Source organism: Oncorhynchus keta, unplaced genomic scaffold (assembly GCF_023373465.1).
Source record: "Oncorhynchus keta strain PuntledgeMale-10-30-2019 unplaced genomic scaffold, Oket_V2 Un_contig_5015_pilon_pilon, whole genome shotgun sequence".
NCBI classification, from domain to species: Eukaryota; Metazoa; Chordata; class Actinopteri; order Salmoniformes; family Salmonidae; genus Oncorhynchus; species Oncorhynchus keta.
The window spans coordinates 271,216-290,000 of NW_026288077.1; the positions used below are offsets into that span (position 1 = coordinate 271,216).

At 35.7% G+C, this 18,785-nt stretch overlaps 1 protein-coding gene across 12 annotated transcripts in view; it reads right to left on the reverse strand.

Annotated features, from left to right (window-relative positions):
* The window catches only part of cacna1c (calcium channel, voltage-dependent, L type, alpha 1C subunit), a 108,116-nt gene that overhangs the window by 39,175 nt on the left and 50,156 nt on the right, over positions 1–18,785 (reverse strand). For all 12 annotated transcript variants that reach the window (XM_052509846.1, XM_052509848.1, XM_052509847.1 and 9 more), the window contains one exon: positions 7,584–7,667. In XM_052509846.1, coding sequence (XP_052365806.1) covers positions 7,584–7,667 — 84 coding nt within the window. The remainder of the gene's footprint in view (positions 1–7,583; positions 7,668–18,785) is intronic.

Here is an 18,785-nt window from a genome sequence, read left to right on the forward strand (position 1 = left end):
GAGAGAGAGAGAGAGAGAGAGAGAGAGAGAGAGAGAGAGAGAGAGAGAGAGAGAGAGAGAGAGAGAGAGAGAGAGACAGAGAGAGAACGACTGATAGAGATAAAGAGAGAGAAAGAAAGGTAGATGACCGCGTGACCATGGCTTGCACCAATGACAGAGCACCATTAATAGAGGAGGAGGAAGAGGAGCGAGCCAAGTGTTTTTGTGTGTTTTGCCTGAGAGCGATGACAACATGACAGCGACTACAGAAGACTTAGCCACAGTCCAAAACCCCAGTACGGGCATGGGCATCCCCTTTGTTTACACACACACACACACACACACACACACACACACACACACACACACACACACACACACACACACACACACACACACACACACACACACACACACACACACACACACACACACACACGGTGACGCTGACACAGCTGGCATGCTGCTGGTGATGGGGGTGGAGGGATGAAGGGCTGGTGGAGACGGAGGTTACCGTGGGGGGGGGTCCATACCATTGTTCTTACCGCGGGGGTTGGGAGGAGGAGGAGGAGGAGGTGGTAGAGGAATCAGCTGGCTTTAAAGAAAGACAGACAGATGAAAGCTATAGTAGCCCAGACCGCCCTGCTGCTGCTGCTGGGACCGGTGTGTGTGTGTGTGCGTGTGTGCGTGTGCGTGTGCGTGTGTGTGTGCGTGTGCGTGTGTGTGTGTGTGTGAGGGGGCCGAGGGTAGAGGGGTTCTATCTCTATAGCTGTCTCTACCAGGTCTACATACAGTACAGAACATTATGGGGACAGCAACACGAGGGGAGGTCTGTTACATGGTCCCTGGGTAGGGAGCCATCAACTGGCCGTCCTCAGTACTGCAGACATGAGACAGGGACTCTGCTTTTCACTTACGTCTCCCACTGACATCAATGTGTGACTTGAGTGAACACTGGGAAGTAACAGTAAGGATCTGTGATCTTGGTCTGTCAGTGTGGCTGTACCTCAGCAGCCAGATATGTACAGTTAGTAGTTTGAGCAGCAGGGGGCGCTGTTTTACCAGCGGGTTTTTATTATTTCTACTGGCGTGACCCACACGGTACACATGACGGAAGGCTGAATCTCTGCAGTAGAGACAGGGAGTAATGTAAAGGGAAGTGGTGGATTTCAGAGAGAGTGTGAGGTTAAGGGTGTGTGTGTGTGTGTGTGTGTGTGTGTGTGTGTGTGTGTGTGTGTGTGTGTGTGTGTGTGTGTGTGTGTGTGTGTGTGTGTGTGTGTGTGTGTGTGTGTGTGTGTGTGTGTGTGTGTGTGTGTGTGTGTGTGTGTGTTTTGAGGACCACATAGAGGCCCTGGGTTGGCGTGGATCAGGGATTTGGGGGGGGGGTTGTGTATCAGGGGAGTGGGAGGTGTTATGACCTCTCTGTAGGGTGATACACTGGAATTATGTTGGACTGCAGAACTACCATCAAACATTTAAACAAATGAAACGACACTGAATCTTTGTCAAAATGCTCATCAACTGTTTTCAAGTTGAAAAACGCGATGGTGCTGGTTCTTATAGTCCTGCAGTGTTATCCTGCATGTTGTATTGTGAGTGTGGGGGGGGTCTGGGGGGTCTGGGGCGTCTGAGTAACACACAACACAAGCATTTCACTGTGCGGATGTGAGTTGTGATTATTGTACTCAAACAATCACTCCTCAAAGCAACTGACATTTTACATGACTTTATGACTTTAAAAATATGTATATATTTTTCTTCACATTGCACATAATCTTTACAGTTGGAAGTGCACTGTATGGGTAACATAGGTCTCTGTATAAGAGGGTTATTTCATATCTGTGATAGCAGGGCTGGTTTTAATGGTTCCACATTGTAGAAGCTTCTAATGTCCTCTTTTTATTTTATTCAAGTCGTATGACTGACCTTTGTATATTTCAACTAAATGTAATTCCTCCCTAGTATTGTTGTTATGCTCGGTCCTGTTGGCAGATCGTTTCTGAAAACATCTCCAATCATTCTCAGATGCCTAGATGATAGATACTCTTAGAAAAGAGGCTTCCAAATGGGTTCTTCTGCTGTCCCCATAGGATAACTCATTTTGGATCCAGTTAGAACACTTTCTGATTCCAGGTAGAACCCTCTGTGGAAAGGGTTCTACATGGAACCCAAAAGGGTTCTACCCGGAACCAGAAGGGCTATACCCGGAACTAAAGATAGTTCTTCAAAGGGTTCTACATGGAACCCAAAGGGCTCTACCCGGAACCAAAAGGGTTCTATCTGGAACCAAAGATAGTTCTTCAAAGTGTTCTACATGGAACCCAAAAGGGTTCTACCCGGAACCAGAAGGGCTATACCCGGAACTAAAGATAGTTCTTCAAAGTGTTCTACATGGGGACAGTTGAAGAAGCCTTTTAGGTTGTAGCACCTTTGTTTCTAAGAGTTAACCTCGGTTAGTTAACGTTAGTTTGTTAAAGTCCTCTAACGTTAGTGAAGAGACCCAGGTTACCCAGCGTGCATTTCAGGGTGAACAAGAGCACCACAAATCAACCAATGAGAGGAAAGATAGAAGTAAACATCCAAAAGAAGATGAAGAGTGAGAAATCAGTTCAGACAGACATGATGGAGGAGAGGAGAGGCATTCCGAGGGGAGGGAGAAATGCAGCTGTGACATCATCGCCTGCGAGACACCATCGCCATGGCAACAAAACGCAACTTCTTTTCCTAACACATATCAAACCAACAGAATAATAATTCAAACCACTCAAATGAAATCGACTGTCAAATTAAAAACTAAACTGAAAATTGTTTTAAGAAGCACCTTCTGGTCAAAATAACTGGAGTGGGGTAGCTATGTAGAGTAGAGTTGGGGAAATAGGATGGGAGGGGGGGAGGAAGGGTGGGCGGGGCATCTAATCCGCTATCATAATAACACCAGTTTATCAAGGCCAAAACACACTCACTTATTAAACAACTCAAAAACACTGAGTGTCTTTCTGATATTTTGGTGGCTATTAGGTTACTGTCACCAGGAGGTACAAACGCAGAGGGTTTCTAAAAACAATGAAAATACGATGCAAGAACAGTGAGGCTCGTCAATCAATCAGACTACCAGAGAAGAAGAAGACTAGGGTCATGCCTAGGTTAGAGATTCATCCAGGAGTTCAAATCAAAATAAATGTCAAACGGCAAAACCAAACTGAGTGCAGGGTAAAAGGTCAAGGTGAGTGACTGGTATAGCAGAGGAGGGTATATATATCTGGCAGACAGATACGGGTCAAGGTGAGTGACTGGTATAGCAGAGGAGGGTATATATATCTGGCAGACAGATACGGGTCAAGGTGAGTGACTGGTATAGCAGAGGAGGGTATATATATCTGGCAGACAGATACTGGTCAAGGTGAGTGACTGGTATAGCAGAGGAGGGTATATATATCTGGCAGACAGATACGGGTCAAGGTGAGTGACTGGTATAGCAGAGGAGGGTATATATATCTGGCAGACAGATACTGGTCAAGGTGAGTGACTGGTATAGCAGAGGAGGGTATATATATCTGGCAGACAGATACGGGTCAAGGTGAGTGACTGGTATAGCAGAGGAGGGTATATATATCTGGCAGACAGATACGGGTCAAGGTGAGTGACTGGTATAGCAGAGGAGGGTATATATATATCTGGCCGACAGATACTGGTCATTCATAAAGACCTTTGGTCAAACCTCTCGTGGTCAGATAGCTTCACTTTCAAAGAGAAGAAAACCACACTTGTCATCCACAGGGCAGCCTAACACCATCGCTGCTTCTCAAAGGGTTAACCTTTCAACCCAACCGTAGGACACGAGCAGAACTAATAGTTACAAGTTAGTACTATAAGGAAATAGTTGGATTTAGACTCAACGAAATTCTAGAAGGACTTATGTGTATAGACAAACACAAAGCGCTAGTACTACACAATAACAACACAAAGCGCTAGTACTACACAATAACAACACAAAGCACTAGTACTACACAATAACAACACAAAGCACTAGTACTACACAATAACAACACAAAGCACTAGTACTACACAATAACAACACAAAGCACTAGTACTACACAATAACAACACAAAGCACTAGTACTACACAATAACAACACAAAGCGCTAGTACTACACAATAACAACACAAAGCACTAGTACTACACAATAACAACACAACAATAACAACACAAAGCACTAGTACTACACAATAACAACACAAAGCACTAGTACTACACAATAACAACACAACAATAACAACACAAAGCACTAGTACTACACAATAACAACACAAAGCACTAGTACTACACAATAACAACACAAAGCAATAACTACACAATAACAACACAACAATAACAACACAAAGCACTAGTACTACACAATAACAACACAAAGCACTAGTACTACACAATAACAACACAAAGCACTAGTACTACACAATAACAACACAAAGCACTAGTACTACACAATAACAACACAAAGCACTAGTACTACACAATAACAACACAAAGCACTAGTACTACACAATAACAACACAAAGCACTAGTACTACACAATAACAACACAAAGCACTAGTACTACACAATAACAACACAACAATAACAACACAAAGCACTAGTACTACACAATAACAACACAAAGCACTAGTACTACACAATAACAACACAAAGCACTAGTACTACACAATAACAACACAAAGCACTAGTACTACACAATAACAACACAACAATAACAATAACAACACAAAGCACTAGTACTACACAATAACAACACAAAGCGCTAGTACTACACAATAACAACACAAAGCACTAGTACTACAAAATAACAATACACAATAACAACACAAAGCACTAGTACTACACAATAACAACACAAAGCACTAGTACTACACAATAACAACACAAAGCACTAGTACTACACAATAACAACACAAAGCACTAGTACTACACAATAACAACACAACAATAACAACACAAAGCACTAGTACTACACAATAACAACACAAAGCACTAGTACTACACAATAACAACACAAAGCACTAGTACTACACAATAACAACACAAAGCACTAGTACTACACAATAACAACACAAAGCACTAGTACTACACAATAACAACACAAAGCACTAGTACTACACAATAACAACACAAAGCACTAGTACTACACAATAACAACACAAAGCACTAGTACTACACAATAACAACGCAACAATAACAACACAACAGTTTATAACTAATAGAATCAGCGCACTCAATGTAGCATTTGAAGTTTTCTGTTCTCAGAAAGATGCCTTTGTTAGTGATCTGAAGCCATGGGTTGTTGTCGTCTAAACTAGAGGAGTGGGTGAAGTGTCTTTCATGACTTGTGAAAGGAAAGCTGGCTATTCCGCTATGCTGTCCCAGAGAGATGACCGGTTTATGAACTGACTGGCAGACACAATTAGACAGATAAGCCCAGATCAACTATGGGGATCCGATCCAAATGTCATTTGACACAGTTACAGACTGTATCGAGCTGCTATAGGATTGAGCAATCGACCAAATAAGCTACGAGGTCCATTTAATGCAATAGACTCAGGTATAAAAGGTACTGAGTTACTGTAGGATTCACCTGTGAGCTTGGTGTTAAAGGGAATGTTTGACATTTTTCAACTTCATATTCATCCTCTCCAGCACCACCCCAACATCAACATGGGTGAAAACGGTGCGTTTCTACGTTTCATAGTAAAAACAGATAAGAGGAAGATACATGTTTCCAATGACATCATCGGTGTGCATCATGTGATTTTAACCAATTATGAGGAGGCATTACTAATTGGTTGATGAGGTCATTCGAAACACCTATCTTCCTCTATCGTTTATTTTATTTTACTACTTAGAAACACACTATTTGATGTTGGGGTGGTGCAGGAGACGATGAATATGAAGAAGCAACATTTTCACATTTGCCTTTAAGAGTGTAAATACTCATTCAATGGTTCTCATGTCTCATCATGGGAAGTCTCAAAATACATATCTAGATTCACTAGAGGGACAAAATGCATTTTTAAAATTTAACTAGGCAAGTCAGTTAAGAACAAATTCTTATTTACAATGACGGCCGACTCCGGCCAAACTCGGACGACGCTGGGCCAATTGAGCACCGCCCTATGGGACTCCCAATCACGACCAGATGTGATTCAGCCTGGATACGAACCAGGGACTGTAGTGACACCTCTTGCACTGAGATGCAGTGCCTTAGACCGCTGCGCCACTCGGGAGCCCCTCAATAGCGACTAAATGTCTTTTATATAGGAGATACATTTCTGTTTATATTCTAATCACCTCTTGTTTATATTATGAACAAGGCCAGGAATTTCTCATGAAAGGTGACATCACACACCAGTAAATATTCATGAATAAATGCACGTCTACATGCATAGTTTTGCATACAAGCTAAAGGCTTTATGTAAACAAATGTTTTACAATGACTTTTCTTCAGGCCTGAATATATCACCCTTTTTTTCCCAATCATGCTATACAGTGTCAGTCATGCCTTGGGGACTTCACATGTCCCCAATTGTGATGATAATATGCATTGAAAGAAATGTACAAAAAACAAACCCAAAACAAGTGCTGAGACAATGCAATAGTCTACATTCTATTGATGCTCAGAGGTGAGAGTGAGAGGCAGGCAGGCAGACTGAAAGGTGGGCTACTTACGTTAACCTCAGTGATCGCTATGTCAACAACGCTACCCACAACTATTAAGGCATCAAATGTGTTCCATGCATCAACAAAATAATGCTGCGTTGGGTGGAAGAAACAAACAAACAAACAAACAAAGAAAAGAAATGGAAAGAAAAGAAGCAACAAAAGGAGAGAGGGAAAGATAAGAAAGAAAACAGTTATATATGAACTTCTGTGATTAGCGGAAGGTAGAGAGGGAGGAAGGACATTGGTTGAAAATTAAATGACAGTTGAAGTTTGAAAACGGGAGGAAATAAAAGGAGCTGAATCCAAGATGATCGAGAGGAGAAAGCGGCGACCAGTCATGCTTGTCCATGTGGGAAAACAACATCAATAAACAACAACAAATACAAAATCACAACCAAAACAATCCATTTAAATAAAAGAATAGTTGAGTTTCTTTGGTTAGTTAGTGTGTCTTGTTATTCAAAGTGAAAACCCTAGGACATGTCACAGTCTTGCTTTAGAGCCAGGTCTCTCTTCTGAGGCCTAACGAATAGAACCCTTTCAGTACTCTAGAACTCCTTCAGTACTCTAGAACTCTTTCAGTACTCTAGAACTCTTTCGGTACTCTAGAACACTCAACTGTTCTGTTCTGTGTACTGTGAAGAACGAGGAAGCACCTTCTTTTCATCACGTGATGCCTTGGAAACCCTGAATGAGAGCGGCCATCTTGAAATGAATGATGGAGGAAGGAAGAGGGGAGAGGAAGGAAGGAGGGTGGACTTTGGGGAAAGAAACCACACCAGAGAATGGTGCTATAGAAGACAAGATTGTCACAAAGAAAGAGAAGGAAAGAGAAAAGGAAAGAGAGAGAGGGACAGAGCGAGTGGAGAGAGAGGGGTGGCGATGTACTTACGTTGATCTCACTCAGAATGACGTCTATTATGCTGCCAATTACGATGAGGAAGTCAAAAACATTCCAAGGATCACTAAAGTAACCCTACACAGGATGGGCGGAGGTGCAAGAGGAGGAGGGGGGGTAAGAGAGGCAAGTTAGACAGGCATTATTATAGGGAAAAGCCTTCCTTTTCAGCCCTTAAACTCTTCCAACAATGTGTTTGGGGGGTGGCTCATCTCTTCTGAAACTATCTTCTTAGATCTTTTAAGCCAATAGAGCAACAAAATGCATCACTGGTATTAAATTATGAAATATTATTGTGAATGTATTATTGTGAATATTAAAAGTGAATGTTCGTGTCACGTTCTGCTGCTTGCTTGCTGTACAGTTAAGTCAACGCCACAACTTAGCGTGTAACCTACTACTACCGAAGCTCATCTTTCTGTAAACAGGGCGCAGAATAAAAGCTTACAGGGGTTGATAACATGGCATGTTAAAGGTAAGCACTATTCAGTCAAATATATTCATGTGATTCTATATCAAGCCAGAGGATTATTGCTTATTAAACAAGATATTATTTTTTTCTGTCTCTTTTACTTCCTTCTGTGTGAAAAGGAAATGAGGTCATAATGAAGGGTGGTGTTCTATGTACAGAAGCGTAGCAGAGTGATAGAGCAAGATTGATTTATCCAATATATTATTATTACATTATTATTAACTCTAGGGATTTTATTATTATTATTATTATTATTATTATTATTATTATTAACACCCAGCATTATATATTATATTATTATTAATACTAGGGATTATATATTATATTATTATTATCACTAGGCATTATATATTATTATTAACACTAGCATTATATATTATTATTAACACCCAGCATTATATATTATATCATTATTAATACTAGGGATTATATATTATATTATTATTATCACTAGGTATTATATATTATTATATTATATTATTATTAACACTAGGGATTATATATTATATTATTATTATCACTAGGCATTATACATTATTATTAACACTAGATATTATATATTATTATAATCATTAGGCATTATATATTATTATTAACACTAGGGATTATATATTATTATTATCACTAGGCATTACATATTATTATATTATATTATTATTAACACTAGGGATTATATATTATTATCACTAGGCATTATATATTATTATATTATTATCACTAGGCATTATATATTATTATATTATTATCACTAGGCATTATATATTATTATTAACACTAGGGATTATATATTATATTATTAGTATCACTAGGCATTACATATTAATATTAACTCTAGGGATTATATATTATATTATTATTATCACTAGGCATTACATATTATTATTAACACTAGGGATTATATATTATTATATTATATTATTATCAACACTAGGGATTATATATTATTATATTATATTATTATCAACTCTAGGGATTATATATTATATTATTATTATCACTAGGTATTATATATTATTATTAACACTAGGCATTATATATTATTATCAACACTAGGGATTCTATATTATTATATTATATTATTATCAACACTAGGGATTATATATTATTATATTATATTATTATCAACTCTAGGGATTATATATTATATTATTATTATCACTAGGTATTATATATTATTATTAACACTAGGCATTATATATTATTATCAACACTAGGGATTCTATATTATTATATTATATTATTATCAACACTGGGGATTCTATATTATTGTTAACACTACGGATTATATATTATTATTAACACTAGGCATTATATATTATTATCAACACTAGGGATTCTATATTATTATATTATATTATTATCAACACTGGGGATTCTATATTATTGTTAACACTACGGATTATATATTATAATCATTATTAACACTAGGCATTATATATTATTATTAACACTAGGGATTCTATATTATTATATTATATTATTATCAACACTGGGGATTCTATATTATTATTAACATTACGGATTATATATTATTATTAACACTAGGCATTATATATTATTATCAACACTAGGGATTCTATTATTGTTAACACTACGGATTATATATTATTATTTATATTATATATTATTATCAACACTGGGGATTCTATATTATTGTTAACACTACGGATTATATATTATTATTAACACTAGGCATTATATATTATTATCAACACTAGGGATTCTATATTATTATATTATATTATTATCAACACTGGGGATTCTATATTATTGTTAACACTATGGATTATATATTATAATCATTATTAACACCAGGGATCATATATTATTATTATTATTATATATTATTATTGTAATTATTAAAATGAGGGATGATATTTTATTATAATATTGTTATTAACACTAGGGATCATATATAATTATATAATTATTATCACTAGGTATTATATATTATTATATTATATTATTATTAACACTAGGCATTATATATTATTATATTATATTATTATTATCACTAGGTATTATATATTATTATATTATATTATTATTATCACTAGGCATTATATATTATTATTTACACTAGGGATCATATATTATTATATTATATGATTATTATCACTAGGTATTATATATTATTATATTATATTATTATCAACACTAGGGATTATATATTATTATAATCATTAGGCATTATATATTATTATTAACACTAGGGATTATATATTATTATTATCACTAGGCATTATATATTATTATATTATTATTAACACTAATGATTATATATTATTATTATTATTATATTATCAACACTAGGGATTATATATTATTATTATTACTAGGGATTATATATTATTATTAACACTAGGGATTATATATTATTGTTAACAATAGGGATTATATATTATTAACACGAGGCATTATATATTATTATATTATATTATTATTATCACTAGGTATTATATATTATTATATTATATTATTATTATCACTAGGTATTATATATTATTATATTATATTATTATTAACACTAGGGATTATATATTATATTATTATTATCATTAGGCATTATATATTATTATCAACACTAGGGATTATATATTATTATAATCATTAGGCATTATATATTATTATTAACACTAGGGATTATATATTATTATTATCACTAGGCATTATATATTATTATTTACACTAGGGATCATATATTATTATATTATATTATTATTATCACTAGGTATTATATATTATTATATTATATTATTATTAACACTAGGGATTATATATTATATTATTATTATCATTAGGCATTATATATTATTATCAACACTAGGGATTATATATTATTATAATCATTAGGCATTATATATTATTATTAACACTAGGGATTATATATGATTATTATCACTAGGCATTATATATTATTATATATTATTATTAACACTAATGATTATATATTATTATTAGTATTATTATTATATTATCAACACTAGGGATTACATATTATTATTATCACTAGGGATTATATATTATTATTAACACTAGGGATTATATATTATTGTTAACACTAGGATTATATATTATTATTATATTATTATTATCATCACTATTATCATTATATATTATATTATTATTATCACTAGGGATTATATATTATTATTAACACTAGGGATTATATATTATTATTAACAATAGGGATGATATATTATTATAATCACTACGCATTATATATTATATTATTATTATCACTAAGCATTATATATTATATTATTGTTAACACTAGGGATTATATATATTATTGTTAACACTAGGGATTATATATTATTATTATCACTAGGGATTATATATTATTATTAACACTAGGGATTATATATTATTGTTAACAATAGGGATTATATATTATTATTATATATTATTAACACGAGGCATTATATATATTATTATTATTATTATCACTAGGTATTATATATTATTATATTATATTATTATTATCACTAGGTATTATATATTATTATATTATATTATTATTAACACTAGGGATTATATATTATATTATTATTATCATTAGGCATTATATATTATTATCAACACTAGGGATTATATATTATTATAATCATTAGGCATTATATATTATTATTAACACTAGGGATTATATATTATTATTATCACTAGGCATTATATATTATTATTTACACTAGGGATCATATATTATTATATTATATTATTATTATCACTAGGTATTATATATTATTATATTATATTATTATTAACACTAGGGATTATATATTATATTATTATTATCATTAGGCATTATATATTATTATCAACACTAGGGATTATATATTATTATAATCATTAGGCATTATATATTATTATTAACACTAGGGATTATATATGATTATTATCACTAGGCATTATATATTATTATATTATTATTAACACTAATGATTATATATTATTATTAGTATTATTATTATATTATCAACACTAGGGATTACATATTATTATTATCACTAGGGATTATATATTATTATTAACACTAGGGATTATATATTATTGTTAACACTAGGGATTATATATTATTATTATATTATTATTATCATCACTACGCATTATATATTATATTATTATTATCACTAGGGATTATATATTATTATTAACACTAGGGATTATATATTATTGTTAACAATAGGGATGATATATTATTATAATCACTACGCATTATATATTATATTATTATTATCACTAAGCATTATATATTATATTATTGTTAACACTAGGGATTATATATTATTGTTAACACTAGGGATTATATATTATTGTTAACAATAGGGATTCTATTTTATTATTATATTATTATTATCACTAAGCATTATATATTATTATTATTGTTTATTATCACTAAGCATTATATATTATTATTATTGTTTATTATCACTAAGCATAATATATATTATTATTATTGTTTATTATCACTAAGCATTATATATTATTATTATTGTTTATTATCACTAACATTATATATTATTATTATTATTGTTTATTATCACTAAGCATTATATATTATTATTATTGTTTATTATCACTACGCATTATATATTATTATTATTGTTTATTATCACTACGCATTATATATTATTATTATTGTTTATTATCACTAAGCATTATATATTATTATTATTGTTTATTATCACTAAGCATTATATATTATTATTATTGTTTATTATCACTAAGCATTATATATTATTATTATTGTTTATTATCACTAAGCATTATATAGTATTATTATTGTTTATTATCACTAAAAATATATATTATTATTATTGTTTATTATCACTAAGCATTATATATTATCATTATTGTTTATTATCACTAAGCATTATATATTATTATTATTGTTTATTATCACTAAGCATTATATATTATTATTATTGTTTATTATCACTAAGCATTATATATTATTATTATTGTTTATTATCACTACGCATTATATATTATTATTATTGTTTATTATCACTACGCATTATATATTATTATTATTGTTTATTATCACTAAGCATTATATATTATTATTATTGTTTATTATCACTAAGCATTATATATTATTATTATTGTTTATTATCACTAAGCATTATATATTATTATTATTGTTTATTATCACTAAGCATTATATATTATTATTATTGTTTATTATCACTAAGCATTATATATTATTATTATTGTTTATTATCACTAAGCATTATATATTATTATTTTTAAATTATCACTAAGCATTATATATTATTATTATTGTTTATTATCACTAAGCATTATATATTATTAATATAGTTTATTATCACTAAGCATTATATATTATTATTATTGTTTATTATCACTACGCATTATATATTATTATTATTGTTTATTATCACTAAGCATTATATATTATTATTATTGTTTATTATCACTAAGCATTATATATTATTAATATTGTTTATTATCACTAAGCATTATATATTATTATTATTGTTTATTATCACTAAGCATTATATATTATTATTATTGTTTATTATCACTAAGCATTATATATTATTATTATTGTTTATTATCACTAAGAATTATATATTATTATTATTGTTTATTATCACTAAGCATTATATATTATTATTATTGTTTATTATCACTACGCATTATATATTATTATTATTGTTTATTATCACTAAGCATTATATATTATTATTATTGTTTATTATCACTAAGCATTATATATTATTATTATTGTTTATTATCACTAAGCATTATATATTATCATTATTGTTTATTATCACTACGCATTATATATTATTATTATTGTTTATTATCACTAAGCATTATATATTATTATTATTGTTATTATATTATTATCACTAGGGATGATATATTATTATCACTAGGGATTATTATATTCTAACACAGCATGATGTTTTAACCAGTGAGACCGTCCCCACTGAAAGCAGTCAGTGGGTCAGTGACAGAGGAATAGGTAACCCTCATTTAACTGTGGTTTAACGAGGGTTAATGCAGTTGCCTTAGTGGGATGAATGGGGAGGGACTGAACACACTGAGGGGAGAGATGCATGTTGCTAGATGTGACCTGGGAGAGTTGGAGGGTCTAGCATGGAGGGACTGAACACACTGAGGGGAGAGATGCATGTTGCTAGATGTGACCTGGGAGAGTTGGAGGGTCTAGCATGGAGGGACTGAACACACTGAGGGGAGAGATGCATGTTGCTAGGTGTGACCTGGGAGAGTTGGAGGGTCTAGCATGGTGAGAGAGGAATCCAGATGAATCCAGATGACAGAACTCTTCAAAATACCAGCAATAGCACCAAAAATCTAACACTTTCCTAAAGAAAAAGTAGTTTACAATCATACAATATACAGAAATGAGAAAGACACAATGGTAAAAATCCTTCAGTATCTTTCCCTTTGACCCGACTGCAGTGAAGGGATGTGTGTTATGAGGCAGTGTTGTACACAGCAGCTGATGAGAGACCTGGTTAGAACAGGACGAGGCTAAATGTGTCCTCTGCACCTCGAGGAAAAAGGCTACTGATTAATATGACGACGGTCCTGTCTGTTGAAAGAGAAGGTCAGTAACACGAGTTAGAAAGTGACACAACCACACGATGCAACGTTCTCTGGGCGTCTTTCAGAGAGGTGGGACGTGTCCATACATAGGACACGTTCAGGGTTTTCAGAACAAGGCTAACCAATCAGAACTCACCAAGGCTAACCAATCAGGACTCACCATGGCTAACCAATCAGGGCTCACCAATTAGGACTCAGTTTATTATCTATATACTATATATATATTTATTTAACCAGGCAAGTCAGTTAAGAACAAATTCTTATTTACAATGACGGCCTAGCCCGGCCAAATCCGGACGACGCTGGGCCAATTGTGCGCCGATTGTGACTCCCAATCACGGCCGGATGTGATACAGCCTGGATTTGAACCACTGTAGTGAAGCCTCTTGCACTGAGATGCAGTGTCTTAGACTGCAGCGCCACTTAAACAACCTATTTCTACCCAGCCAAGATAAGAACACAAAACCTTCACAATGTGAGATTAATTATATGAGAAACTAGGTTTTTGTTGACTGACAATTTTTACATTTTTTTTTTTATTTTACCTTTATTTAACTAGGCAAGTCAGTTAAGAACAAATTCTTATTTTCAATGACGGCCTGGTTTCTGATATATGTTTTTTTTTAAAACCCCACCTATCTGTACTTTTTAAAATGTTTTTTAAATGTTTTTTATTTTACCTTTATTTAACTAGGCAAGTCAGTTAAGACCAAATTCTTATTTTCAATGACGGCCTTGGAACAGTGGGTTAACTGCCTGTTCAGGGGCAGAACGACAGATTGTACCTTGTCAGCTCGGGGGTTTGAACTTGCAACCTTCCGGTTACGAGTCCAACGCTCTAACCACTAGGCTACCCTGCCGCCCCAAGAAAAGATCTTTAGTCTCCTTTATGACCAAGAGTGATTTGCATCAATGGTTTATCCCAGTTTATCATAGAAAGCAGGAATAAAACGATCTCCTCATAGACACACAAAGAGAGCAGCACCACAATAAGCAGCAACAGAGATCTCACTGTAGCTTCACAGCAGTCAGCTGGGCATCTATAATAAACATGAAGGTGTTGCTTAGTAACCTGATGAGAGGGCGGTTTGTTCTGTCCATCCATGTATTTACTCTGTCAGTGTCCCAAATGGCATGCTATCCCCTTTAAAGTGCACTACTTTTCCACCAGGGCTTATAGGGCTCTGGTATAAAGTAGTGAGCTATATAGGGAATAGGGCTCTGGTCTAAAGTAGTGTACTATATAGGGAATAGGGCTCTGGTCTAAAGTAGTGTACTATATAGGGAATAGGGCTCTGGTCTAAAGTAGTGCACTATATAGGGAATAGGGCTCTGGTCTAAAGTAGTGCACTATATAGGGAATAGGGCTCTGGTCTAAAGTAGTGCACTATATAGGGAATAGGGCTCTGGTCTAAAGTAGTGCACTATATAGGGAATAGGGCTCTGGTCTAAAGTAGTGCACTATATAGGGAATAGGGCTCTGGTCTAAAGTAGTGCACTATATAGGGAATAGGGCTCTGGTCTAAAGTAGTGCACTATATAGGGAATAGGGCTCTGGTCTAAAGTAGTGCACTATATAGGGAATAGGGCTCTGGTCTAAAGTAGTGTACTATATAGGGAATAGGGCTCTGGTCTAAAGTAGTGCACTATATAGGGAATAGGGCTCTGGTCTAAAGTAGTGCACTATATAGGGAATAGGGCTCTGGTCTAAAGTAGTGCACTATATAGGGAATAGGGTTCTGGTTTAAAGTGGTGAACTATATAGGGAATAGGGCTCTGGTCTAAAGTAGTGCACTATATAGGGAATAGGGCTCTGGTCTAAAGTAGTGAACTATATAGGGAATAGGGCTCTGGTCTAAAGTAGTGCACTATATAGGGAATAGGGTTCTGGTTTAAAGTGGTGAACTATATAGGGAATAGGGCTCTGGTCTAAAGTAGTGTACTAAATAGGGAATAGGGCTCTGGTCTAAAGTAGTGCACTATATAGGGAATAGGGTTCTGGTTTAAAGTAGTGCACTAAATAGGGAATAGGGCTCTGGTCTAAAGTAGTGCACTAAATAGGGAATAGGGTTCTGGTCTAAAGTAGTGCACTAAATAGGGAATAGGATGCTGTTTGGGATGCAGACATTGTATCTGTTCTACAGAAGAACCCATCTGTTGTTGTTTCAACAACGTAAGCAGACAGCTGAAGCAGTAGGTGGCATTTTGATTGGACTAATAAACTCACCAGGTTACCGAGCAACATGTAAAACAAAAAATAAAAACCTACACAACATCAGACACTCAACCAAATCATTAATGCATCTTTTGTTCTCTAATCTTTTAGATTATTTTTAACTTGTGGAAATCAGATCATAAAAGGCATAGTTTATAGGCCAACTGATAACATATAATTATATAATGACAGACTTGATTAACTTGATTACATTCTAAAGGCTAAAACTAATTTAGTCATGATAAGAATCCTCTCTGGGACAGAGAGAAGTGTTTTGGAGCGAGAGACTCCTGAGAGGGGAGAGAGTGGGAAAGAGAGGTGAAGAGAGCGAGGGAGAGAGGTGAAGAGAGAGGGAGAGAGGGAGAGAGGGAGGGAGGGAGGGAGGGAGGGAGAGAGGTGAAGAGAGAGGGAGAGAGGGAGGGAGGGAGAAAGGGAGAGAGGGAGAGAGGGAGGAGAGGAGAGAGGAGAAGAGAGAGGTGAAGAGAGAGGTGAGAGAGGGAGAGGGAGGGAGAGAGAGAGAGGGAGAGAGGGAGAGGAGAGAGGGAGAGAGGTGAAGAGAGAGAGAGAGGGAGAGAGGGAGGAGAGGGAGGGAGGGAGGGAGGGAGGGAGGGAGAGAGGTGAAGAGAGAGGGAGAGAGGGAGAGAGGGAGGGAATGAGGGAGAGAGGTGAAGAGAGAGGGAGAGAGGGAGAGAGGGAGGGAGGGAGGGAGGGGGAGGGAGGTGAAGGAGAGGGAGGGAGGGAGGGAGGGAGGGAGGGAGGGAGGGAGGGAGGGAGGGAGGGAGGAGAGGGAGAGAGGTGAGAGAGGGAGGGAGGGAGGGAGGGGAGGGAGGGAGGAGGGAGGGAGGGAGGGAGGGAGGGAGGGAGGGAGGGAGGGAGGGAGGGAGGGAGAAAGGGAGAGAGGGAGGGAGAGAGGGAGAGAGGTGAAGTGAGAGGTGAAGAGAGAGAGGGAGAGAGGGAGAGAGGGAGGGAGAGAGGGAGAGAGGTGAAGTGAGAGGTGAAAAGAGAGAGGGAGAGAAGGAGAGAAGGAGGGAGAAAGGGAGAGAGGGAAAGTGAGAGGTAAAGAGAGCGAGGGAGAGAGGGAGAGAGGGAGGGAGAGAGGGAGAGAGGGAGGGAGGGAGGGAGAGGAGAGAGGGGAAGAGAGAGGGGGAAAGAGAGAAGAGAGGGGTGAAGACAGAGGTGAAGAGAGAGGTGGAGAGAGGTGGAGAGAGAGGTGGAGAGAGAAGGGAAGTGAGAGAGGGAGAGAGGGAGGGAGAGGAGAGAGGGGAAGAGAGAGGGGAAGTGAGAGAGGGAGAGAGGGAGAGATTGAGGGAGGGAGAGGAGAGTGGGGAAGAGAGAGGGGGAAAGAGAGAAGAGAGAGGTGAAGAGAGAGGTGAAGAGAGAGGTGGAGAGAGGTGGAGAGAGAGGTGGAGAGAGAAGGGAAGTGAGAGAGGGAGAGAGGGAGGGAGAGGAGAGAGGGGAAGAGAGAGGGTAGAGAGAGGGGGAGAGAGAGGGAGGGAGCGGTGAAGAGAGAGGTGGAGAGAGAGGTGGAGAGAGAGGTGGAGAGAGAGGTGGAGAGAGAGTGGAGAGAGAGGTGGAGAGAGAGGTGGAGAGAGAGGTGGGAGAGAGGTGGAGAGAGAGGGGGAGAGAGAGGTGGAGAGAGAGGTGGAGAGAGAGGTGGAGAGAGAGGTGGAGAGAGAGGTGGAGAGAGGTGGAGAGAGAGGGGGAGAGAGAGGTGGAGAGAGAGGTGGAGAGAGAGGTGGAGAGAGAGGTGGAGAGAGAGGTGGAGAGAGAGGTGGAGAGAGAGGTGGAGAGAGAGGTGGAGAGAGAGGTGGAGAGAGAGGTGGAGAGAGAGGGGGAGAGAGAGGTGGAGAGAGAGGTGGAGAGAGAGAGGTAGAGAGAGAGAGTAGAGAGAGAGAGGTGGAGAGAG